The following is a 26,134-nucleotide window of genomic DNA, read 5'->3' as shown; positions in this document are numbered from 1 at the left end:
CATTCCATAGTTCCACTGCCATGTGCCGGGTTCACCATCTAGATAGGACCTATTCAAATGTTAAATAATCCCGTCATTTTTCAGTCGATTTTGGACTGATGAACAAGATTGGTTTAGAGTGTACATGCAATGCCATTTATGACAATTCACTCAGAATACATCGGCAACATCGGCTGAAAAATCAACATTTCAATTGATCCTAGCCAGATGGCGCACCCTGCAGGGTAATAACGAAACTACTTAATGGCATTTACATCACAATGACGAAGAAAAATTTCATCAAATGCGCACAAAAAATTAAAGAAAATAATAATTTTTACTCAGAAATCGTCAAATCATGCGTCTTGCTACTCTGGTAAACTATGGTGATTGTTGATTGTTGGTGCAGATATCTATAAAAAATGTACTTGTGGTGTAATCATAACATTTGCAACAGAAGAAGTTCCCAGTTTATGTAAAGATTCTTTTATGTTTCCCGTCCACAAAAAGGTGATAACCTCAGGCCAACTTTCGTTCTTGTCATACGTGACTGATGCAACGTCTAACGGTTCACAGCCGGACGTAAATTGTACAAAGTTGCATTCGGTTTGAACATTAGTAATTAAAAATGAAATTCCGCAAGGAAGCCATCTCGGGCCTTTAATATTTTTGCTATACTTCAACGATGTAAACTTTTCTCAGAAGGGTCTTCGTCTATCGTTTGCTGATGATATCAAGACCTTCTACAACATCTGCAACGTATCAGCAATTCCAAAAGTCATTTAAATTCATATACTTACTCTCGATGACTTACATTCAAGCAACGCATTACTTACATTATAGCTAAAGCTTCCCTTAGCCTTGGATTCTTAACGAAGATGAATTAAAACTGTACACATGTGCTCTACTTTTAGCATGTTCATTTAACTATCGAATATTACTTGGTAGTTCGAAACTTCTGCTACCTGATCAGTGCATATTTGGCCGCTTTGTTCTTCGCTAAATTCCCGGGTCGCGGGTTACTAATCGGTCTGGACACACTACAAGTATGAAGGGAATAATCATGCGCTTTAATAAAAGTAGATATGCATTCAATCGCACTCGTCTGAATACGTACAAATTTGACGAATGTTATATATGTGAAAATATTTCCGCATAACCAAATTTTTGACTATTGAATAAAGAAACGGTAAAACTTCATCTACAAACAGTCAAGCTTTATGGGAATAAAAAAATTACGAATGACGAGTATCCCTCAGCTACATTTCTACTCAAATTTCCATCGATAAGTTACTAAAAATAATTCTCATTCCCATTCCAGATGGTCCTTTCGGCCTGCAGTCCGTATTTCCAAGCCATTTTCGTCAACCACCCGGAAAAGCATCCGATCGTCATTCTGAAGGATGTTCCATACAATGACATGAAATGCCTGCTGGACTTTATGTACCGGGGCGAGGTGTCGGTTGATCAGGATCGTCTGGCGGCGTTTCTACGAGTAGCGGAAAGTTTACGAATAAAGGGTCTCACCGAAGTGAACGATGACAAACCACCCCCGCCGACGGCTTCGTTAACCGGTCCCGGTAGTGGCACAACTACCACCGGCTCCAGTGGTGCTGTTAATCAGAGCCAATCCCAGCCGAATCAGCTGCAGCAGCAGTTGGTAGCTGCGGCCACCCGAAACACACAGCTGGCAGCCCTGCAGCAGTCACAGCAGCTGCTCCAGCAAAAACAACAGAAATCCGGCCAGAGTATGCTCCTGACAAATCCGTTACTCGGTTCTGCACTGTCCCAACAGAAGCGAAAACGCGGCCGGCCGCGAAAACTATCCGGCAGTGATACAGGCGGTGACGGAGAGTATGAAGGCTACGAAAGTGACAGCGTTGTGCAAGGTTCTCCAGAACTGGTTGAAGCTAAAATGGGAGCCGATGGTCATTCGAACTCAGGCGACGAAAATGTCATTAGCCGATCGGAAGACCCAGACCAAGATGACTCGATGGATGTGGAGTGCCCACAAGTCATGAATAATAATAACAACAATAACAACAACAACAACAGCAGTAGCAAAAACGCCAGTAGCAATCCCGCCTCTTCCGGTCCCACGACGGCAACTAGCACAAAGAGTGCCACCAACATTAATGCTGCTACCAACTCTACCAGCAATGTGAAGAGCTCGGCCAGTAGTCTCAAGAATGAGAACAGCATGTCAGGTATGTGTCCGATAGTTACTTCACTTGTTCTTTCCTGTTCCATTCATTCTCATTCGCGTCTGTCTACTTCTATTTGAAAATCACCGTTACTCGATTGTAATTTGCTAGACTATAGAAGAATGTTTTTCCCCGCTCATTAAGTTAACACCATCATGATCATTCTGTGTTTCTACTTCTATTATTATATACTAATTGTTGTAAGATACCCCTCACCACATTAACCCCTAGGAAAATTAATCCACCTCACCCGGTTTCTTTCCTAAACCACCACCCCTATCATGTCCAACAGTCAATTGACAATATTGTGTTGTTTTCACTCACTGGCATCTGTCGATTCCGGAAAAGCTAAAAGGGATTGTTTCTCGGAACAAGCATTCAATGAGAAAAAGAAAACAAAAAAAAATACATATTCAAACGGAACCTATCGGATATCGGAAATCGCCGCGTGATCGATCGCGTTTAGTGTGCGTGTGCCGGTAAAAAAAAAAGAATCTATCGCTCCGAATACGCCAACTTGCGGTTGCAGTAGTTTTTCTATACCGCGTACCAGCTTGCACTTGTTGGTTCCGAAAGTGTGCGTCCACGCGAAAGTTCTACCGAGACAGCAACGGAAAAAATACCAAGAACCAATAAAAAAAAACAAAAACTCAATGGAGGTGAGTTTCCGGCTTCCCAAGCGCCGCAGCAGCCGAAAATTATGATGTTGATTCGATCCAATGGATTGATCCATCCCATCCAGTAGTACACCAGAGTTTAGAATTCGGAAGAAATATTTTTGAATGTTCGATTTTTGCTTTTTCTATCTCTCTGATTTGTTTTGTGGTTTGTGATGGATGGGGGGCCATTCCCGGTTAGTCCTAAGGGGGTTCAGTGAAAGCGGAAAGTAACACACCATGTGGGTAAACTGCGCACACAAAAGGGCATCTCTTTACAATAGTGAGCAGTTTTTTTTCTGGAGTTCGAATTGTTTGATTGCCAACAGGTGTGCTGCGTTGAAAACTCTGCAAAGATGATAGTTCAGAAACAGCAACATTTCAAGCTCAGTCAAGTGGAGGATTAACAGTAATAGAAATCGATAATTTAGAAGAGGAGAGCAATCTCAGAAATTTACAGCAGAACGAAGGTGCCAAAATCACTGGATTGATTTGTTCCGATTTCGGATGAAACTTTACACACATCTTCAGTATGGCAAAACATTCGACAAACTTGACACAAGACAGATTTTTTTTAAAAAGAGGTGCGAATTTTTGCATGAAAATTGTTTCAATTCGTTGTAACACGAAAACTGTTATTAGCAGCCTTTAAGCGACCCTTACGCGGGATATTATTGTCGATACAAGGAATATTCACAATATTTCTGATCGTGTAGTGGACGATAAAACTGTCGAAAAATCAAAACTACTCATCAATCCAATCATACTTTTTCTCCAGAGAGGAAACTGTTTAATAATTAGTGCCAAGAACTTGGATTGACAATAATATTATCACGTGTAAGAGCCGCTTTTGCTTGAAAATGGTGCCGGAGATGATATAGCATTCAATAAAAATATACACTGAAAAAAATCGAACACTTTTTCTAGAATTTAAAAAAAAACTAAAAAAAATTTAAAAATTTTGTTTCAATTTTTTTTAAATTAGCACATCAAAGTTAACGCGATTCGCATCTTTTGAAAAATGAAGTATTCTCAGTTAAAACTATTTTTAAACACTCGAAACTAATTTTACAAGTCAAAAGTAATACATTTACTCATAGTAACCCTGCTTCTAGAAGTAGCCGTTTTCGAGATATTAAAAATCTGAGTTCTGTGAATTTCCTATTTAAAAAAATTGGATCAGGAACCTAAAGCTGTAACAATACCTAAAAATTATTTCACCTGTAAGTTCTTGACTTCTTATTTCACACTTATTAAATGTACAATGAATGTGCATTTCAAGTTTAGATTTGAAATGAATTGTTTTAAAAAATTTGACTTCGACTTTTTTTTCCGGTGTATTTTTTTCAGTGCTACATTGACTTTTTTGGAACTTTACACCATATTTTAACTACTAGTTTAAATTTGAAAGTCGGCCAGTTGGTTTTTAACAAGTAGCTGAATTTTACCTAAACTTTAGCGCATTTCAAAGTTTGACAGATGCGAAGTTATCTGGGTTTATTTTGCACTGAAAATAAAATGTTAACAAGTGGTATAATAATTGCAATACCGAGAACATAAGAATAACTTCGAGATAATCTCACTTAGTTTGACAGTGTGTTGAAACTTTCTACTGGAGTATTTTCTTTGGCTGAAAGAAAAGAAAAGTTATTTTGCAAATTTTTTTTCAGTGTCGGAAAATAATGATCGAATTGTCAAAAAATAACCATACTCGAACAGGGTTTTTCGACAGACAAAATAACTACTCGACTGTCAAAATTGAACTAAAAGATAAATTAATGAAAAAAGTGCATGCAAAAAAAAACATTCACCCTTTTCAAAAGTCACTCTTGAGTCGGGTTGGTCTCTCTATTAGAGAAAAAATAGCTGGTTAGTCATATTGAAAACGTGTGCAAAGCTTCATTTTATTCGGAGTATGTGAAATCTGATGAATATGTAGAAGATTGCGTTAGAGTAGTTTTGTTGAGTAGAAATTCAAGTCACTGAACGCTTTTGTAGTCACTATGAATTTTAGGTCTGTCATTTTTTTTTCAATGAAAATAAGGGTTTTTTATTCGAGTCTAGCTTGGATTATTCAAATTATAACTTTGGGGTCAGTCTCATAGAATGTTTTGATGTTCTAATTTCCAAGCAATCACGCTTTGCACACCCCTCGGCTTAAACACGAGTTAGCAAATAGGGTAAATTTAGAGGCAAATTGGGATAAAATACGAATGATGTTTTACAGTGTAAAAAAAAATAAATCTCGTGCTGTTTTTAGATAGTCATCCTTTTTGCAAATTTCTATTACAGATTTCAACGTAAAAATTTCAAATGGGCGCCGAAAAGTGAATGGCAGATTCTTTTCAATTTACGTTCTGTTCAATTTTCAATTAATTTTCACGTTTACTTCATAACTATTTGATTAGAATGGCACCCGACATTTTCATTGAGCTATCAGTACTAGACTACTATAGTACTACCAGTGGTTGACGTACATTTGTATAATAACGCAGAAATAATTGGCAAAAGAAAGTAAACAAACAGAATCTGTCATTGGGTGTTAGGTCGATTTGAAATGTTTACGACGATCTTAGTTTCTTCAACGTGTAAATAACTCGTTGCTATGACTACTGTAGAAGTTGTTTTCCAAGCCTTTTCTGTTTTGTCAAGAGAAGCTTAATCGATTACCAAAACAATCTAATTTCACTTCTTCCCCTCAATCTGTCAAAAAAAAAAAACAATAGTAGCTCTGAACTAAAGAATTAAAATACATCAAACTCATTAGCTCCAGTGACTCTGCTCAAAACCTGTACAGATTTCCACCCCATCTGGCTTGTAAACAAACTCAGACTCGAAGCGAGTAAAAGCAAAGATCGCAACATCCTCGGCATATTCGTTTTTTGAAACTGTAAATTAACCCCTCTCGTGTGAATGGTAGCCGAAACGTTGTATCCGAAACCAGAAAGAAAAAAAAACTCAAAACCAATGATCAAATCAAGCCCAAACCAAGGCAAATCAAAACGCCATCTCTGGAGGAAATAATCCCTTTTAGCTTTTCCTGAACTCTGCTCCAATGAGCAAAAGTCAGCTCACATTTGTACAGAACATGTAAAAAAACAAAATAAGTATCATTAAAAAAACAAGGTGTCTAATAATTTACTGTTGGTGTTGGAAACATACAAAAATATTTCTTACCAAAAAAAAAAATCGAAACAAAAATCTCATAAATTTTTGCTGAAATGCGGCCTGGGAAATTGGAATTAATTCATTTTATACACACACATGCCCTTGCGCTTACCGAACCAAACGAGAATGACGTGTAGCATCTTTCCGTTCTTATGTCGTTGTAGATTCCAAAGATTCCTTCAACGAGGACGACGCCTGCGATCCCATCGATGACGACGACGAGGAAGATAATGACGATTCGGACGAGGAACGGGAGCTCAACTCGAGCTATATGGAACCGCAGATGCTGCTGGACGAGTACGATGAACCGGTGGAGTTCAAGTTCGACCCGAAGTCGGACAGTGGAGCCGTCGATTCGACATCCAGTAGCTTTCCGCCGCCGCTGCAGGCAAAACCGGGTACGGTTACTAACAGTGCCGGCGGCGGTGGTCGAATGCCGTTGATCAATGTGGTACCGACGACGTCATTGTTGAACACACAGCTTCCCAAGCTAGCACCACTGTCGACGAACGCTGCGGCAGCAGCAGCAGCAGCCGCCGCCGCTGCAGCCGGGTTTCTCGGCACCAAATCTTTACCAAAGCTTCACAAACGTCCCCGTCTGATGGGGAAGTCGCAGAACGGTATCACTGCTACGCAGACGATTCTGAACAACCTGAATAACAATTTAAATGATAGTATGATCTCGACTTCGACCAGCGGTTCCACTGGCGCAACCGGTGCACTGCAAATATCGAATGTCCTGTCCAGTTTGAACACGTCGGATTTGTTCGATATGTACTCGAACAATGTGATGAACTCACCCACCACCCGATCGTGTTCTAATTCACCATCGACAAAGGGAGGCTCCGGTGGAGAAGGTAGTAGCCGAACGCACAAGTACACGGTAATCGACGATACCGAAGGAAGCGTTCGGGATTTTTGTACCAAAGAAGGGGACCACGTGTACCGGTGTAAGGTATGCTCACGAGTCTACACCCACATTAGCAACTTCTGTCGGCACTACGTGACATCGCACAAGCGAAACGTAAAAGTTTACCCTTGCCCGTACTGCTTCAAGGAGTTCACTCGCAAGGACAACATGACAGCGCATGTGAAGATCATTCACAAGACGGAGTATGCCCAGCATAACACTAGTGGTTCGGATTCGGGCCCTGCATTGATGAATACCAACAGTAATAGCAGTACAAACGGTTCCACCACGCCTGTTCCGACGACTTCGGCCAGTAGCTTCACGAATACAGCAATCATCAATGCCGTAGCGAACGCCGTCGGTCTGCAGCCAAAGAATGCGGCAACAGCAGGAGCAGCAACAGCAGCCAGTACCGGGGCTGGTTTAAGGATCTTATTTCCATCGATCGGTGGTCAGAGTGCTTCCTCGTCCACGATATCACCTGCGCCTAGCTCCACCGGGGGTCAATCCGGTACCATCAGTATCAAGAAGGAGTTTCAGGACAAACCGACTCCGTCGTCGCCCGGGGCTACCTCCCCGTCCGGTGGTTCGGTCTCATCCAGTACGGCCACTTCACCGAGTTCGACAACGCTAGCCAGTAGTGGAACGGGGGCAGTGGCAGTGGCTACCGTTAGTCAGTGATAGGGACCTAACCTTACGCCGCGTCCAAGCGGTGAAGGTGTACCCGTACATGCGAACACACAAGAGGCTACTAACACTAAAGTATATCCAGCAGTCGAATGGCACAAAACGGACTTGGAGAAGATGGAGTGGAAGGAAAAGGAGAGAAAGAAAAAAGAAACACGAGAGACAGAGAGTGCGTGAGAACGAGCTGCAATAACTGTTTTATTTTATGTTCTGTTGTTTATTTAATTATTTTTCGCTGACCGAGATCGTTAATCATTCCTTTAAAAGGGTATTTGTAATTTTAATATATTTGGAATTGTATAGCAAGAAGCAAGCACATGCGCCCCAAAAGGCGCCTACTTAAGGTAAGAAAGAGATGTACTGCGTGTCGCGTCAAAATCAAGCAAGAGAAAAAAAGTGCCTTCTCGGAAGGAGAACACAAATGTCCTAACATTTACATATTTAGTGTAACATTTTTTTTTTTGGCTGATTACCTTTACCTTGTAATATTTTATTGTTAATGAACAAATGGAAACAAAAATCCACACGAACACTTATACATACGAGTACATATAAATACAACAACCACTTCACGCAAGTCTTCCCATTTTATGAATCAACTTGATGAAATCCGCGGGGAGCGACCGCCTCCCTCGATTGAATCGAACGACAAATGTCTGCATTCAGGAAACAAAACATACAAAAAAAACATGTGTAGTACAATAAACGTTTAATCAAACAACTATCGGCTTAAGGAACAAGAGAAAGCAAATATTTAATGAACGTTGAACCAACCACCACCCGCGAGAGAGTCGAGAATGCAATTGGTTTTTTTTACAATCCCTGTTTTCCTGTTTTCGATCGAACACAACCGCCGAAGAAACCAAGCGTCGTTTGACCTGTTTTACCACAGTCAATCTAATCCGCTCTGGTAGACACTGAAGGATTACACGGTGAACCAGCCCAAACAGCCTCCCTCTGTAGCGGAACTGAACAAATCGTAACCCCTCATTTTTGTAAACAAACAACCAGGTCGATGTCAATTTCGTTAGATTGAACTGTCTTTTGTGCATCGCAGTAGGCTGACCGTACAGGCGCTTTCGCTTAAAACTGAAAACCCGCAGCAATTGCTGTCAAATGCATGGATTTGACAGTAGTTGAGGTTCGCAGGGTAAATATTGTATGCCGTTCAATTCAATAACGTTGAATCTAGGATCGAATAGGGTTTCAAACGCAAACGATTTGGCACGTAGTTAGGTCGGAAACTGGATTAGGTTTAGCATCAAGCAAAAACGACATTAATTTTCGTTTTTCATGCATGAAAACCCTAGCACCTGTTCAGCTGGAATACATACAAAATAAATACAGAACTTGTTCAAGTGTTGATTTAGGCTGTGAACCATTTTGCGAATGATTTTAACTGTTGATTTTTTTTTTTGGAGTAGTTAAATTTGACTAAATCTACAACCCTATTCAAAATTTCTGAGACTTGCACTTTATTGCAAGATTATTTCGAGTGTAATTAACTGAAAATACCCATTCAAATCAAATTTTGGAGTTTTAAGACCCATTAAGTTGTCAAACTCTTCTTGACAACGGAGTAAATAACTACTCGATGGCCAAATTTGCGCTAAAAGTTGAAATTATTCGCAGAATATTTCACAGCATACATCAGCGTTGGGTCCGTACTAGAGATGGGCAATTCGTTCGCGAACGGTTCAAAAGAACTAGATCTTTTGAAAGAATGAATGAGCAGCAGTTCTTTTTTCGAGAACGGTAGTTTCTCAGTTCAAAGTCGAGGGACCTTTTATTTGCTCGATTAACCTATTTTCGAGAACGGTAGTTCTGTAATAAGAAAGCTGCATCACGACAGCTTAGGTCGAATTCGTGGGACCTTTTTTTTGCTCGCCAAACCTAACAATACTAAGTTCTCGTTTAGTCTTTGAACTAACAAACCAACTATGAAAAGAACGAACGAACGGCTCTGGAGAACTAGTTCTTTCAATAGAACTTTGCATCACTGAACGGTTCTTTGAAATGAACTGTTTTGCCCATCTCTAGTCCGTACTAAGCAACGGTGGGGTGTAAGAGAACCCAATATAAGCCATTGGGATGCCAAGTCATATTTTCAAAAAATCCGTGTTGGTGTTCCTACAATAAGTCTGTGCAAAATCTGTGTCTACTTCATATAAGAACATTGCAGATCGGGATCATTTTCGTGAGCAAAGAAAAAGTGTTCAACACTTTCAAGTGTTCTATCGGAAATACATTTTCACTGGGTTTTCCATAGAAATTTGAACAGTCAGTAATCGATTTCGGAAATCGGTGAAAGTGAATCTGACATATCTGAACATAAGCATCAGGTTCAAAACTGGCGTTGCAACTAGGTTCGAAAAGGGCTTTAAACAAACAGTTTGACAGTATGGATCAGAATGCAAATTGGATTAGGCTTGGCATCAAGTGAAAATGACATTGGAGGTTGTTTTTTCACTACTGAACAGCATTCGGCAATTGAAAAAAAAACTGGCGAAAGAAATAAACTGACAGTAGATTGTGAGAAGCGAGAAACCTGCTTACAGCTTCTTATTTCTTCAATTCAAAGTGCAAAATTGGTTTGCTCTAAGATTCCACTTACAATTATGGCAATTGTTGAAAAAACAACGAAAACCAGGTTTATCCATTATCGCTTGATGTTGGATACGTCTTACTTTTTTATGGGACTAGTTTTTCAAAATTTACCCTGTACAAGAATGGGTTGAACTTATTCGTGAATATCGCTTGCTGTACTTAACGTTGCAGCAAAATTTTTGCTCCAAACAATCATATGATAAAATTTTCAGTGGCATGAATTAATAACAAGTAATGTAAAATTAAAGTTTTCTAAAATTTTCATTAGCAATGAGCATCAAAGAACGACGGGTTTGACATGGTGAGCGATACATTTCATTTATTGTAGCTTGCAGTTGGTTGAACTGGACGTTCTAGACATGATTTCGGTCGGTTCTAGTCCAGAAGACAGCTTCAGAATTCAATTTCCAAGCTCAGAGTTCCAGAATCCAAATCTAAAAATTGAGATTCAGAAATGTGATGAAAGCATTAAGTTTTGTTCGTTTTCACGTCATCCAGTTATGTCTCTGACATTATCCACCCACCATTTTGTCTATTTCCGCCTAACGACAGTAGGTAAAACTGCTTTTACGTTTCTTAACAATGATTGTTTGCCTAAGATTTTAATATTTTTTTTATTTTAATTAATTTATTCCTTAATAATTATTTACACTTTTCCGATCTGATTCAGTGTCGACTCTGTTCCGAGCACGAACGATAATATTTTTCCACACGTATTCAATGCATGTTTTCAAACTTATCCGGTCATGTTTTGGGACGATACTGAGCTTTTTCCTTAGCTCAGTTCTTAATTTCACCAAAGCTTTTGTCTTCAAAAAATACACACACTTCTCCGGCAAAACCTATTCGAATTGGGAAAAATTGAAAATAATTCCTTGTGTATCGTCTTCGACTTGTCAGTGCATAGCTATTCAAGTAGAGCCTAGCAGTTCACTCGAACCGTCAAGCAGACGAATAGCTTAAAATCTGCTTGAACAATAACATAATTGTTGCGAAATTAAATATGATTATGGTTTCAGTAGTCATCTCGTTAGTGGAAAATACCATTTGATAAACGTATTAAACTATTCCATGTATAATCCAAACAATATTCCTGAATGTTTGATGATGTCCAATAAAATACTATAGCTAGTTTATGGTATTCGTCTATGCGGAGAATCACCACGTTATTTATTTTTATACTGTCTTATTATTATTATGTTAGTTTATTTAACCTCGGTTTTAACCTTAAGATCATTCGCCGAGGTTAAGCACAATATCTTAGCTTTTGCTCTGAGAAGTAATATCATTATCAAAAAAGTGCAACATTGTTGATATAGTGAGACGAAAATTCGAAGCGAATGCACTAATTTTCATCCTACCCTACCTTGCTTTGAACCAATGCATCGAACAGAAATAGCAGATTTTACAAGCGAGGGATACCATTACCATATGCTCGTATTAATGTAGATGCGTCCCTCACCGATAAATGTTCGTCGGCAGTTCAAAGTCTAATTTTGCACTTCCGATTAAATTTGACAGTTCTTCGACTAATGCGAACATCGCCTACTAGATTATATTTCCTCTTCATATCCCAACAAATAGTGCCTTCACCGTGTAATCAAATCACATCTTGGAACCGAACAGCCGGGGGCTTTTGCAGCAAAATAGAAAAAAAAAATGTCTCATCATTTCACATTGCAATCGTCGTACCTTTCTTGTGTCCCACACAAAGGTTCATGAAACCTGCCGCTTTGCGGCTCTACAATGTTGTCAATACTGGAACCAATGCTTTCCAAGCGGGCATCAACAGCACCAGAACTAACAAAGAAGAAGAAATATTTTGTTATTTGCCTCCAAGGCTACTACTACTACAACTACTATTCAGATTTTTAATTTGAAAAAAATGGAATCGTACTCTGAGACACCGATCGCGGCCGGTGTGTGCGTGTCACATGGCGGCAGAAGTATAACAAAATTCTGTGATTGATTTATGTTTAATTTGTATTTCTTTTTTTGTTCGTTTATTTTTTATTTTCGTTTTCCTAGTAATTTCGTTTGATTGAAAATCTACCCACTGCTGTATTTCTGTCTGAGAAAACAAAAAATTAATTGCATTTCAGCTGGAAAATTTGAGTAATTTTGGAGAAAAAAATCCAGTCAAAACAAATTTGGTGGAACGAAATAAAAACAAAAAAAAACTTTCAAGTCTGAGATAGTAATTAACGGCCGATCGAAGTAATGGAAAGCAAATTCTATTAACGCGTTTTGTTTGGACACCAGAAAACAGTCGATTTTGGGATCACTTCGGTGACGTTAGACGGGAACAAAAGGTTATCAATTAAGGGCAATAGAAAAGTAGTATAGGAAGTAATATTTATATACCAAGTAGGGGGCTAATTAGTTTTCGAAAAAAATGAATCAAAACAAAAAAAAATTACATTATCTAACAAGAAAAAAACCATAAAATATTTAATCGGAAACCATTTTAGCCACGTAAGCAATTTTAACTATCGTATTTTAAATGTTTGTTGTAGCAGTTTTTTTGTTTACTATTTTCTTACTAGAACACGTGTACATATTTTAATGAATTGGAGTAGCCGCAAACGGTAAAAGTACTGCAATATTTTTTTTTATATTTGCTCTAATTTTTCGCGAGCACCGATCTTCACACCTCCGCACTAATGATTTAATTTTAACCTATGGTAAATACGAAACTAAAAACAGCAAAACGTCATGCAAAGGTAGATAGTGCAATTTTACGTTTAAGGCTTTCACCGCAGCAGTTTTTGTTTATTTTGTCTCTATACTCTTAGAAAAAGGGCAAGAGGTAGTTGAATTTTTATTAGCAAGCAAAGGCTGTTTTTTTTAACAACTCCTATTCATTGAAGTAATTTGTTTTTATCCTTTAGAGATCTTTTTCACCAGCACCACCTACAATTAGACGAAGAAGGAAACAGTAAAAAAATAGCGCACATTTAGCACTCGGTTTCACATTTGACTGCTAGTACGATAGATCGTTTCGAATCCAAACAGTGCTCTCGTGGTAGCAAAGGGAGAGCACAACAGAAAATCTATATAGTTACACGAAAAAGTAATTACTATGTTTTAATCGTAGCCTAATTAATAATCATTTTTGTATTCTTTATCGAATATATTATTATAAAAAATATTATATTTTATTACTACTAATATATACGCAAAAAACTACACACAGACACCCAACACAATCTATATTTAAACGAAAAGGAGCAAACAGAAAGATGGAAAATTCAATAAAGTGAAAATGTACATTAAACCATACCATTCTTTTTATTCACGTCGAAATGTGGCTCCATGAATTCTGAAGATAGTTGCGATGCTAACCTATCACCTATCTAGAAAATACACTCCGCCAGAAATCTTCTTGGAAAAAAAGAGAACCATAGCCACATTCAAGAAAGCAACCCGATGAAACTGTGGTATCCTGAGTTATGTGATACCTACAATGAGATTGACTAGGTTTATGTTATCGTGTAAGCTGTTTGAACGGCAGTAAGTGAAAGACAGAATGAGAGAGTCGACATTTGTGATGAGTGCTTGAGAGATATGGATATCACATAAAACACACGCTTACTTCATTCAACAGGTAGATGTTTTATATTGGCCATAAATCCGCTCACATTTCGTATCAATATCAGCAATATCGGCATAAGAAGCGACATTTGTAAATCTCAAAGCAGCTATATTTCTACTAATTGCATATTTTTGCTTTCTCTACAGAAAGGATATTGAAATACTGGAAACCCGATTTTTGTCTGAGCCCTTGTAGCACACCTAATTACACTTCAATGACGACCTTTATATGTTGAGAAATGGAACATTCTTTGAAATTCTGAAACTCAATGTACTTTATTTTAATTACATGCAGAAATATGTACGCCGGGCTCAAATATATTATAATCAAGGAACAAGTTGAAATCATAGCAACGTATATTCTAACTGCTATGTAACCCAGAATGCGTAAGAAACGGAGCTTGTATAACTTACCGAAAGTTTCCAAACTTGTTCTAACGTAACGCATATTAGATTTGATCCAGTGCACATCACCTAAAATATACTATTCACATAGTCGGTGTTGAACAGTCGTTCGCACCGCACGCGTATAGCTCTTGGCTGCTGGAAATTTTTTCTGGCTACCTATAGTTTCATTGATTCAAGGCTTTAGTCTTTTTCAAGGCTACCTGTATCACTAACAGTCGTTTCAAAGACTAACAATTAGTAAGCCTTTCTCCAGGCTATACAAAGAGTGATATTCTAATATAATCAGACTTTTTCAAGACTAAGAAATTAATCAGCCTCAGCTATTCAAAGAATTAAGACTACCACAAAATCAGTCTTTATCAAGACTTTTCCAAATTAGGAGTCTAATCGAAGACTAGTTTAGCCTAGTTAATTTAATTTCAAATTTCATCAATTTAAAAAATGCCTGCGTCCAACCGGAAAGCCTAAGGCTAAAAATAATTAAATACGGAATAAATCACAATCCGTTTTGCAACATTTTTCTAATAACATTCACGATCTTATAGAATCTGAGTGTAAAAATAAAAGACAACGGACGGATTTCCCTTCCGTTGATTCTATGCCGTCTAACAATATTTACGAGATTCTTCTTGAATCCGATTGTAGCGACATAGAAGAAAATTCTTCTAAAATTCTCAAAATGGACGCTTGTCGTTCTGGGAAGAAACAACAATCTATGCCACCAGTGACGGTGATGATTTCCGACTTCAAAGCATTCCGTACTGAGCTTTCTACTTTTCTCCCGGAAGTAAAAGTCTCCTTTCAAATCGGACGAAGAGGAGAATGTCGAGTCTTGGTTGATGGATTGGAAGATTACGAACGTCTTATCCGATATTTGTCCGAGAAACTTCATAAATTTTATTCATATGATATAAAATCAGACAGACCCTCCAAGGCTGTCTTGAAAGGCTTATCAAATGATCAAAGTACTGATGAAATTAAAAATGAACTAAAAGGTTGGTTTCGCCCCACGCTCTGGAATTTCCCATTAACTTTACCTAATACACTTCAATCGAAGTGATGTAAACAATTTGAAAACTTTAGAAAAAGTACGTTTCATTTCCCACATTAAAATTCATTGGAAACATTATAAACGGCATAATCGTATTGCAAACTTAACGCAATGTCGTCGTTGCCAAGGCTTCGGTCATGGAACCAAAAATTGTCATATGGATATACGGTGTTTGAATTGTGGTAAATCGCATTCGAAAGACGTTTGTCCAATGAATGAAACCACTGATAAATTTTCATGTTCAAATTGCGATGGAAATCATAAATTCAATTATTTGAAATGTCCTGTCAGGGAAAAATTTTTAAACGCTCGTTCGCTTAGACAAGTCAAATCAACGAACTTCAATTTACAGAACATACCTGAAAATCAAAAAACCGTTACAAATGCCACGCCTAATTCTTCTAAGGCACTTATTTCTTCGAATTTAAAACAAAAAACAGGTACGCCTTCCAACTCGTCTTCTAGCGAAAACAATTTATTGACAGGTAGGTCGACCTCGTCATCATCTTCTTCTAATAATAGTTACGCTTTGGTAACAGGTAGAAAACTACCACTTAATTCTTCTAATGTAAATAATCAAAACACAGGAACGCCTTCCAGTTCATCTTCTAACGAAAACAATTTATTAATAGGTAAATCGTCCAAATCATCTTCAGGTAGACATCTACCTACCAATATTCCTTCAATGTCATTCGCTTCTTTAAACGAAGTCGATTTAGGCAATATAACGGAAAATAAAATGATCTACCTACACGATCAACTTTTTCAAATGATCATCCGAATGAGTTCGACTTCATCACTTTTTGAAGTATTTCAAATCGGATGGCAATTTGCAAATAATATTACAATGAATTCAGAATTTTATAATTTTCACAAAATTCATATTGCCATTGTGACAGAAACTTTTCTTAAACCAAAGACTCACCACGTCAAACATCGTTTTCTGACATCTACTCATCAGTCCCGTTTCGAAAATATCTATATTGTAAGGGCTTTCAAGAAATATCAACAAATCGGAAGTTGCCATCTTGAATTTCAAAACTACCTCGAACATTGTTTTCCGACATCTACTCATCAATCCCGTTCCGAAAATATCCACATTTAGAGGGTTTTCAAGGAAAACCGAGAAACAGGAAGTCGCCATCTTGAATTTCAGAACCACCTCAAACATTGTTTTCTGACATCTACTCATCAGTCCCGTTTCGAAAATACCCACATTTAGAGGGTTTTCAAGGAATATCAAGAAACCGCAAGTCGCCATCTTGGATTTCAGAACCACCTCAAACATCGTTTTCTGACATCTACTCATCAGTCCCGTTTCAAAAATATCCACATTTAGAGGGTTTTCATGGAATACCGAGAAACCGGAAGTCGCCATCTTGAATTTCAGAACTACATCAAACATTGTTTTCCAACATCTACTCATCAATTCCGTTCCGAAGATACCCATATTGTAAGGGTTTTCAAGAAATATAAACAAATCGGAAGTTGTCATCTTGAATTTCAAAACTACCTCGAACATTGTTTTCCGACATCTACTCATCAATCCCGTTCCGAAAATATCCACATTTAGAGGGTTTTCAAGGAATACCGAGAAACCGGAAATATTTCAGAATTTCAGAATGAATTTCAGAACCACCTCAAACATCGTTTTCTGACATCTACTCATCAGTCCCGTTCCGAAAATATCCACATTTAGAGGGTTTTCAAGGAATACCGAGAAACCGGAAGTCGTCATCTTGGATTTCAGAACCACCTCAAACATCGTTTTCTGACATCTACTCATCAATCCCGTTCCGAAAATATGCACATTTAGAGGGTTTTCAAGGAATACCGAGAAACCGGAAGTCGCCATCTTGAATTTCAGAACCACCTTAAATATTGTTTTCTGACAACTACTCATCAGTCCCGTTTCGAAAATACCAACATTTAGAGGGTTTTCAATGGATACCGAGAAACCGGAAGTCGCCATCTTGAATTTCAGAACCACCTCAAACATCGTTTTCTGACATCTACTCATCAGTCCCGTTTCAAAAATATCCACATTTAGAGGGTTTTCATGGAATACCGAGAAACCGGAAGTCGCCATCTTGGATTTCAGAACCACCTCAAACATCGTTTTCTGACATCTACGCATCAGTCAGTTGGTTTTCAAGAAATACCGAGAAACCGGAAGTCGCCATCTTGAATTTCAAAACTACCTCGAACATTTTTTTCCGACATCTACTCATCAATCCCGTTCCGAAAATATGCACATTTAGAGGGTTTTCAAGGAATACCGAGAAACCGGAAGTCGCCATCTTGAATTTCAGAACTACCTCAAACATTGTTTTCCAACATCTACTCATCAATCCCGTTCCGAAAATATGCACATTTAGAGGGTTTTCAAGGAATACCGAGAAACCGGAAGTCGCCATCTTGAATTTCAGAACCACCTCAAATATTGTTTTCTGACAACTACTCGTCAGTCCCGTTTCGAAAATACCAACATTTAGAGGGTTTTCAATGGATACCGAGAAACCGGAAGTCGCCATCTTGAATTTCAGAACCACCTCAAACATCGTTTTCTGACATCTACTCATCAGTCCCGTTTCAAAAATATCCACATTTAGAGGGTTTTCATGGAATACCGAGAAACCGGAAGTCGCCATCTTGGATTTCAGAACCACCTCAAACATCGTTTTCTGACATCTACGCATCAGTCCCGTTTCGAAAATACCCACATTTAGAGGGTTTTCAAGGAATACCGAGAAACCGGAAGTCGCCATTTTCCAACATCTACTCATCAATTCTGTTCCGAAAATACCCATATTGTAAGGGTTTTCAAGGAATATCGCGAAACCGAAAGTCGCCATCTTGAATTTCAGAACTACCTCAAACATTGTTTTCCAACATCTACTCATCAATTCCGTTCCGAAGATACCCATATCGTTAGGGGTTTTAAGCAATTTCAATAAACCGGAAGCCGCCATCTTGGATTTTGAAACGAGCCAAAACATCATTATCTTGCACTTACTCTTCACATCCGTTCCGAAAATAGCCATATGATGCGCAGTTTCCACATTCATTACACAAAACGTTTTTTACAAATTAAATTTCAAATAACGTAAACTTTTTTCACGAGCTACCTCTTTTTACAAAACCCCCGTTTAGTTCGAAAATGGAGGTTTCGGTGTATCAATTTCCTAGTGACCCCAGCCCCTCATCGAAGATCTAGTATGCATTGAGTGGAAAATTTCCAATTCCACACAAAATAATTCTCTAGATTTTCTCCACAGTCAATACGCCGAGGTATGTTTGAAAATATTTGTGGGATTTCCATCGAGCGTAGGTGCTCCGAGATTCCGCGTATTTCACGCAGCATAAATGTGTCAAACACCTAAAAATGCAAATTTTGATTGCTATTTCTAAGCAAATGCAATTTGGATGTCAATTGAAAGCAATGCACGGTTCATTCGTCCCTTTATTTTTGCGGAAGCCAAACTGAGTTCCTGATAACAAACCGTTGATCTCGACCCAAGTTGAATTTAATTATGTTTAACCTAAGAGTATTATTGCTACAAGACAAGGGTGATATTGAAAAGGCGCTATTATTTGAAAGAGACCCGCAAATTATTCTTTGCCTAGGAACAATTTGGTCCAATCTATTCTACATCGTCCACCACTATACCGTATCTCGAGTAATTAATAATAATTATTACAAATTACGCTAACGTTATCCCAGCTTTCGTTTATGTCAAGCCCTAGGAATCCGATTTAGACCTCAGTTGGACGCACGTTGCACCCTAAATGAACATTTTTGTTGTATGCTACAAATCCCACTTAAAAAAAAAAAGGTAATTTTTTTCCTCGTTGCTATTTCCAGATCTAGCAGACAATCCGGAAATCACCATCATCCCACAAGTGACGAAACCAGCTGCGTTGGTTCCAGTGTCCGAATCAGAGCGATCCCCGATGGAGGCCGATGACGCCGAAGATGCCGATGACGACGAGGACGAAGAGGAGCGAGACGACAGCGACAGTGAGCTGGAGTTCATTCTACCGCCCAAGTATGAACCATCGGATGATTGTACGATTGTTGAAGCCATCCCACCGACAGAGCAACAAGACAAAGATCTGCAACATTCAGCACCTTCCTCCCACCAGGCGCAACCAAATTCGAAGCAACAACAACAGCAGCTATTCTTGCATCAGCTGCAGCAGCAACATTTTCAACATCTCCAACTGCAGCGTCGTTCTCTAGCTAAAGTGCGAGTAGTCCACGGTAGAAAAGGTGAAAATGGCGACAGTAACGGCGGTCTAACCGTAGGAAGCGATCCCGAGGATCGCGATCTCGGTTCACCGGACACTTCGGCATCACATGGAACGACTCCCTCCCAGGATTCGTTTGAGGAATCCAATGGCAATCACAGTCATTATACTCCCATGCGTCAACCAGCCAGGCGCCGAGCTCGGAGGAAAAATCTCTCCCCGGACGATCAAGCCGAGGCCTTGACCGAAATGTCCGTCCGTGGATTGAATCTGTTCCGTTACGCCAGCATCAATGACGGTGTGTACCTCTGTATGGAGTGTGCCAAGGAGAACATTCAAAAGACCTTCAAAAACAAATACAGTTTTCAACGGCACGCGTTCTTGTACCACGAGGGAGCTCAGCGTAAAGTCTTCCCCTGTCCGGTGTGCAACAAAGAGTTTTCCCGTCCGGACAAAATGAAAAACCACCTCAAAACGACGCACGAGTCCTACATGCCGAAAACGGATCCGGTTTATCCAATGAACTTTATGGTTGCGGCCGAGCAGAGCTCACAACTACCACCGAATCACAACACTAACACGGCTAAGATCGAATCTGTATTGAACGCCATACAGCTGCAGCAGCACATCAACCTACAGAACGAACTCCATTCGCAGCAAAGCAAATTTCGTTTGCAGCAGCAACTGATCTCACCCAAACTAGGAGATGCTGGGGTGGTGCCAACCATAAGCGCTGTGGCGGCAAGCAACAGCTCTCAGTAGAGTAGATAACCAGATTTCCAGTGCATTTTTTTTTCTTCTTAGCAACTAAGAATTGTAACACATTTTGAAGCACTGATTCATCTAACACAAGACTGCAACTAGTCTTCCTACGGAAATGCTTACATAAGAGGATCGATCCACAAGCAATGACTTACCCGTCAATTGAAGCATTTACTTTCTATGTGAAAAGAAAAACAGTTCGCGAATGTGGACCGGACACCAGCGCCATTTTATTTTTACTATTTTTGTTTAATCTAGTTGAGCGGTGCTATCAACCACAGCCTACTGATTGATCACCACGTGTGCCTTAATTTGCTAAACTCGCCCACTAGCAAAAACATACGCATTAAATAGTGAATAAAGAAATCGATAATCAATGAGTAACAGAAGACTGTAGAGTTGTAGGGTAGAGATCTAAAGTCGCACAATTTCCCCAACAAACTAAAGAAAATAAGACACAAACGGAAGCGGAGGGGAGAAGAGCTAGAATAAATTTCCGATCTCGTCATTTACTAGATTTAGGTTTTATGATAGGAACGTGTTCGGAGCAAAAAGTTCTCCGATCATAATTTTGCATGTGTAACAACAAACTTTTAATTTTAGTTTTTGTGATATGATTTCTTCTCACTTTACTTTGTTTCGTCAGATGCATTTCTATGCACGTTTCACTGGGTTTGTAAAAATGAAATAGGTTATTCTCTTTATGAAAGAGATTCAACGGTACTGAACTGACAAGTAAGTCCATCGTACACTTTCGTACTACTCAAAGCCAATCTTAGAAACAGGAACGTGCACAACTGAAGCGTTACGTTTGTTCTAGCGCTCTTTATTATGTTATCATACGTTGTATCAAATAAACAAAGTGACGAGCTAAATTTTAAAATCAGTTAAAAATAAACCTCCGTACTAGTTATGGCACAGTGAATTGCAATTTAGGATTAGCAAAGGTCAGTTATACAAACTTTTATATAAAATATTCAGAAGCCTCGGCAAAGTGGTCATGTATAATAACGCACAGAGTTTAGCACACAAAAAATGTGCATTGCTTCCTTTTGAACTTCAAATTAGGCGTAAACATTATTTCATTATCGATCGGAAAATAGGATAAAAACTTCTCTAGCCGAAGAAGAATGTCACAAATACATACACACACTCTATTCTTATCGGCGAGCGACGCACAATTGATTTTGTTTAAACACTGGATTTTGTTTCTTGTGACTGAAATACATACATATATGAAAATTTTTTTTTCGATTTCAATCCGAACGCCTTCAAAATTGGTGGTGATGCACTCAATTCATCCGCGTCTCTTGTGGTTGATTCATATTTTTAATGGAACGTTAGATTTACCTTAAACTATAACCGATTCTCACAAACTTATATTGTCCTATACAAAGTTCCTTAATTTTATTTTGATCCGACTTCCGGTTCCGGAGTTACGGGGTGGTTAGTGAAAAAAATATTATTTCAAAATCCTTCCTCACTTTTCTCAAAGATGGCGTGACCGAATTTAACAAATGAAAGGTCTCATGGTCCCATACAAAACTTCCAAATTTCATCCGGATCCGACTTACAGTTCCGGAATAATATGGTGAAGTGTGTTGTCTTTATTTGCCTCGAAACTATTTCAATCGGTAACCATTGTCAATAGACAACCAAACAACCCGATTCCGGCTCTGCTGGTTCTCAGTTTCTGATTCCGGAAGCACCGGAAATAAAAAGTAAAATAATTCCTAATAACTTGCCTCAGAACTATTCCAATCGGTAATAATTGTCAGTAGACAGTCAAACATAAATTTGGCTTTTCTTGTTCTTGGGTTTTTGATGAACGACCGAAGATTGTAGCCATAGACTCAAGAATGGATCCAAGGCACTTTTCTCGAACCAACTTTGATTATACCGGTTCCCAGATTCCGGTTTCGGAGGCACCTCTTTTCGTTTCCTCAGCGATGGCCTAACCGACCTGAGTACTGTTTCGTTCTGTAGGTTAAACTAGTTTATGGATAAACCTTTTTGCCTTTCTCTATAGAAAGGTATTAGAATTGCTGGAAAAACCGACTTTCGAACGGAGCCTCGGAGACCCATAGTGTTATATACCATTCGACTCAGTTCGTCGAGATCGGAAAATGTCTGTGTGTGTGTGTGTGTGTATGTGTGTGTGTGTGTATGTGTGTGCACTTTTCGAAGATATTTGAACGCGCTCAATTTTCTCAGAGATGGCTGAACCGATTTGAACAAACTTGGGCTCGTTTGAAAGCTACTGTCGGGCCATTGATCAAGTTCGAAGATCAAATGGCTGTGATTTTTGGTTCAGGAGATATGATTCTATAAGTGACGTAACCGACAAAAAGCGTTGTATTTGAACGCGCTCAATTTTCTCAGAGATGGCTGAACCGATTTGAACAAACTTGGGCTCGTTTGAAAGCTACTGTCGGGCCATTGATCAAGTTCGAAGATCAAATGGCTGTGATTTTTGGTTCCGGAGATATGATTCTATAAGTGACGTAACCGACAAAAAGCGTTGTATTTGAACGCGCTCAATTTTCTCAGAGATGGCTGATCCGATTTCAACAAACTTGGGCTCGTTTGAAAGCTACTGTCGTGCCATTGATCAAGTTCGAAGATCAAATGGTTGTGACTTTTGGTTCCAGAAATATGATTGTATAAGTGACGTAACCGACAAAACACGTTGATTTTTACCGCTCTTGTATATATAAGGGTGCCAAAATTTTGGGATCAACTCTATTTTCGTAAAGTTCTAGTGCTCAAAAGTTTAAGCACCTCGAAAAAAGCCTTCATGCAAAATTTGACCTAAATCGGACATGCTTAAGGGGTGCTGCCCGGTGGTAAAGGTTTGACAATTATCGATCTTGAAAAAGCACCATAGGGGGGAGTACATGAAATTTCCAAAATAAAAAATTTTTTTTGATGCCAAAACTCTTAAAACTGCATAAAACATCGAAATTTAGTGTTATCCCGAAAAAATTTTTTTTTGAAAAAATCAACTTTCTGGGACTTAGAAAAATTTTCATATTTTTTCTAAGTCCCAAAAAGTCGACTTTTTCAAAAAAATTTTTTTTCGAGATGACACTAAATCTCGACGTTTCATGCAATTCTAAGCCTTTTGGCATCAAAAATTTTTTTTCGATTTCGAAAATTTCATGTACTCCCTCCTATGGTGATTTTTCAAGATATATGAAAATTCCACTAAGTGGACTAAGAAGGGTTTTGCCTTTCTCTATAGAAAGGTATTAGAATTGCTGGAAAAACCGACTTTCGAACGGAGCCTCGGAGACCCATAGTGTTATATACCATTCGACTCAGTTCGTCGAGATCGGAAAATGTCTGTGTGTGTGTGTGTGTGTGTGTATGTGTGTGTGTGTGTGTATGTGTGTGTGTGTGTATGTGTGTGCACTTTTCGAAGATATTTGAACGCGCTCAATTTTCTCAGAGATGGCTGAACCGATTTGAACAAACTTGGGCTCGTTTGAAAGCTACTGTCGGGCCATTGATCAAGTTCGAAGATCAAATGGCTGTGATTTTTGGTTCAGGAGATATGATTCTATAAGTGACGTAACCGACAAAAAGCGTTGTATTTGAACGCGCTCAATTTTCTCAGAGATGGCTGAACCGATTTGAACAAACTTGGGCTCGTTTGAAAGCTACTGTCGGGCCATTGATCAAGTTCGAAGATCAAATGGCTGTGATTTTTGGTTCCGGAGATATGATTCTATAAGTGACGTAACCGACAAAAAGCGTTGTATTTGAACGCGCTCAATTTTCTCAGAGATGGCTGATCCGATTTCAACAAACTTGGGCTCGTTTGAAAGCTACTGTCGTGCCATTGATCAAGTTCGAAGATCAAATGGTTGTGACTTTTGGTTCCAGAAATATGATTGTATAAGTGACGTAACCGACAAAACACGTTGATTTTTACCGCTCTTGTATATATAAGGGTGCCAAAATTTTGGGATCAACTCTATTTTCGTAAAGTTCTAGTGCTCAAAAGTTTAAGCACCTCGAAAAAAGCCTTCATGCAAAATTTGACCTAAATCGGACATGCTTAAGGGGTGCTGCCCGGTGGTAAAGGTTTGACAATTATCGATCTTGAAAAAGCACCATAGGGGGGAGTACATGAAATTTCCAAAATAAAAAATTTTTTTTGATGCCAAAACTCTTAAAACTGCATAAAACATCGAAATTTAGTGTTATCCCGAAAAAATTTTTTTTTGAAAAAATCAACTTTCTGGGACTTAGGAAAATTTTCATATTTTTTCTAAGTCCCAAAAAGTCGACTTTTTCAAAAAAATTTTTTTTCGAGATGACACTAAATCTCGACGTTTCATGCAATTCTAAGCCTTTTGGCATCAAAAATTTTTTTTCGATTTCGAAAATTTCATGTACTCCCTCCTATGGTGATTTTTCAAGATATATGAAAATTCCACTAAGTGGACTAAGAAGGGTTTTGCCTTTCTCTATAGAAAGGTATTAGAATTGCTGGAAAAACCGACTTTCGAACGGAGCCTCGGAGACCCATAGTGTTATATACCATTCGACTCAGTTCGTCGAGATCGGAAAATGTCTGTGTGTGTGTGTGTGTGTGTGTGTGTGTGTGTGTGTGTGTATGTGTGTGTGTGTGTATGTGTGTGCACTTTTCGAAGATATTTGAACGCGCTCAATTTTCTCAGAGATGGCTCAACCGATTTGAACAAACTTGGGCTCGTTTGAAAGCTACTGCCGGGCCATTGATCAAGTTCGAAGATAAAATGGCTGTGACTTTTGGTTCCGGAGATATGATTGTATAAGTGACGTAACCGACAAAAGGCGTTGAATTCGAACGCGCTCAATTTTCTCAGAGATGGCTGAACCGATTTTAACAAACTTGGGCTCGTTTGAAAGCTACTGCCGGGCCATTGATCAAGTTCGAAGATAAAATGGCTGTGACTTTTAGTTCCGGAGATATGATTGTATAAGTGACGTAACCGACAAAAAGCGTTGTATTTGAACGCGCTCAATTTTCTCAGAGATGGCTGAACCGATTTTCACAAACTTGGGCTCGTTTGAAAGCTACTGCCGGGCCATTGATCAAGTTCGAAGATCAAATGGCTGTGACTTTTGGTTCCGGAGATATGATTGTATAAGTGACGTAACCGACAAAAAGCGTTGTATTTGAACGCGCTCAATTTTCTCAGAGATGGCTGAACCGATTTGAACAAACTTGGACTCGTTTGAAAGCTACTGCCGGGCCATTGATCAAGTTCGAAGATCAAATGGCTGTGACTTTTGGTTCCGGAGATATGATGGTATAAGTGACGTAACCGACAAAAATCGTGCTATTTGAACGCGCTCAATTTTCTCAGAGATGGCTGAACCAATTTTAACAAACTTGGGCTCGTTTGAAAGCTACTGTCGGGCTATTGATCAAGTTCGAAGATCAAATGGTTGTGAGTTTTGGTTCCGGAGATATGATCGTATAAGTGACGTAACCGACAAAAAGCGTTGTATTTGAACGCGCTCAATTTTCTCAGAGATGGCTGATCCGATTTTAACAAACTTGGGCTCGTTTGAAAGCTACTGTCGGGCCGTTGATCAAGTTCGAAGATCAAATGGTTGTGACTTTTGGTTCCAGATATATGATGGTATAAGTGACGTAACCGACAAAACACGTTGATTTTTACCGCTCTTATATATATAAGGGTGCCAAAATTTTGGGATCAACTCTATTTTCGTAAAGTTCTAGTGCTCAAAAGTTTAAGCACCTCGAAAAAAGTCTTCATGCAAAATTTGACCTAAATCGGACATGCTTAAGGGGTGCTGCCCGGTGGTAAAGGTTTGGCAATTTTCGATCTTGAAAAAG

The 26,134-nt window shown here is 38.9% G+C and overlaps 1 protein-coding gene across 4 annotated transcripts in view; it reads left to right on the top strand.

Annotated features, from left to right (window-relative positions):
- LOC131433157 (protein tramtrack, beta isoform) overlaps positions 1-21,499 on the top strand; it is a 53,722-nt gene extending 32,223 nt beyond the window's left edge. For 3 of the 4 annotated variants that reach the window (XM_058599999.1, XM_058600000.1, XM_058600001.1), the window contains exons 3-4: positions 1,301-2,186; positions 6,172-13,500. In XM_058599999.1, coding sequence (XP_058455982.1) covers positions 1,301-2,186; positions 6,172-7,598 — 2,313 coding nt within the window. In that variant the 3' untranslated portion in view covers positions 7,599-13,500. Of the gene's footprint in view, positions 1-1,300; positions 2,187-6,171; positions 13,501-19,129 lie in introns of those variants that run through there. The other variant, XM_058600002.1, reaches the window with a different exon arrangement.
- Positions 21,500-26,134: the final 4,635 nt, after the last annotated feature.

The sequence above is a fragment of the Malaya genurostris genome, chromosome 2, assembly GCF_030247185.1.
Source record: "Malaya genurostris strain Urasoe2022 chromosome 2, Malgen_1.1, whole genome shotgun sequence".
In the NCBI taxonomy this organism is placed as follows: Eukaryota; Metazoa; Arthropoda; class Insecta; order Diptera; family Culicidae; genus Malaya; species Malaya genurostris.
This window is presented reverse-complemented; position numbering and strand designations above follow the sequence as displayed.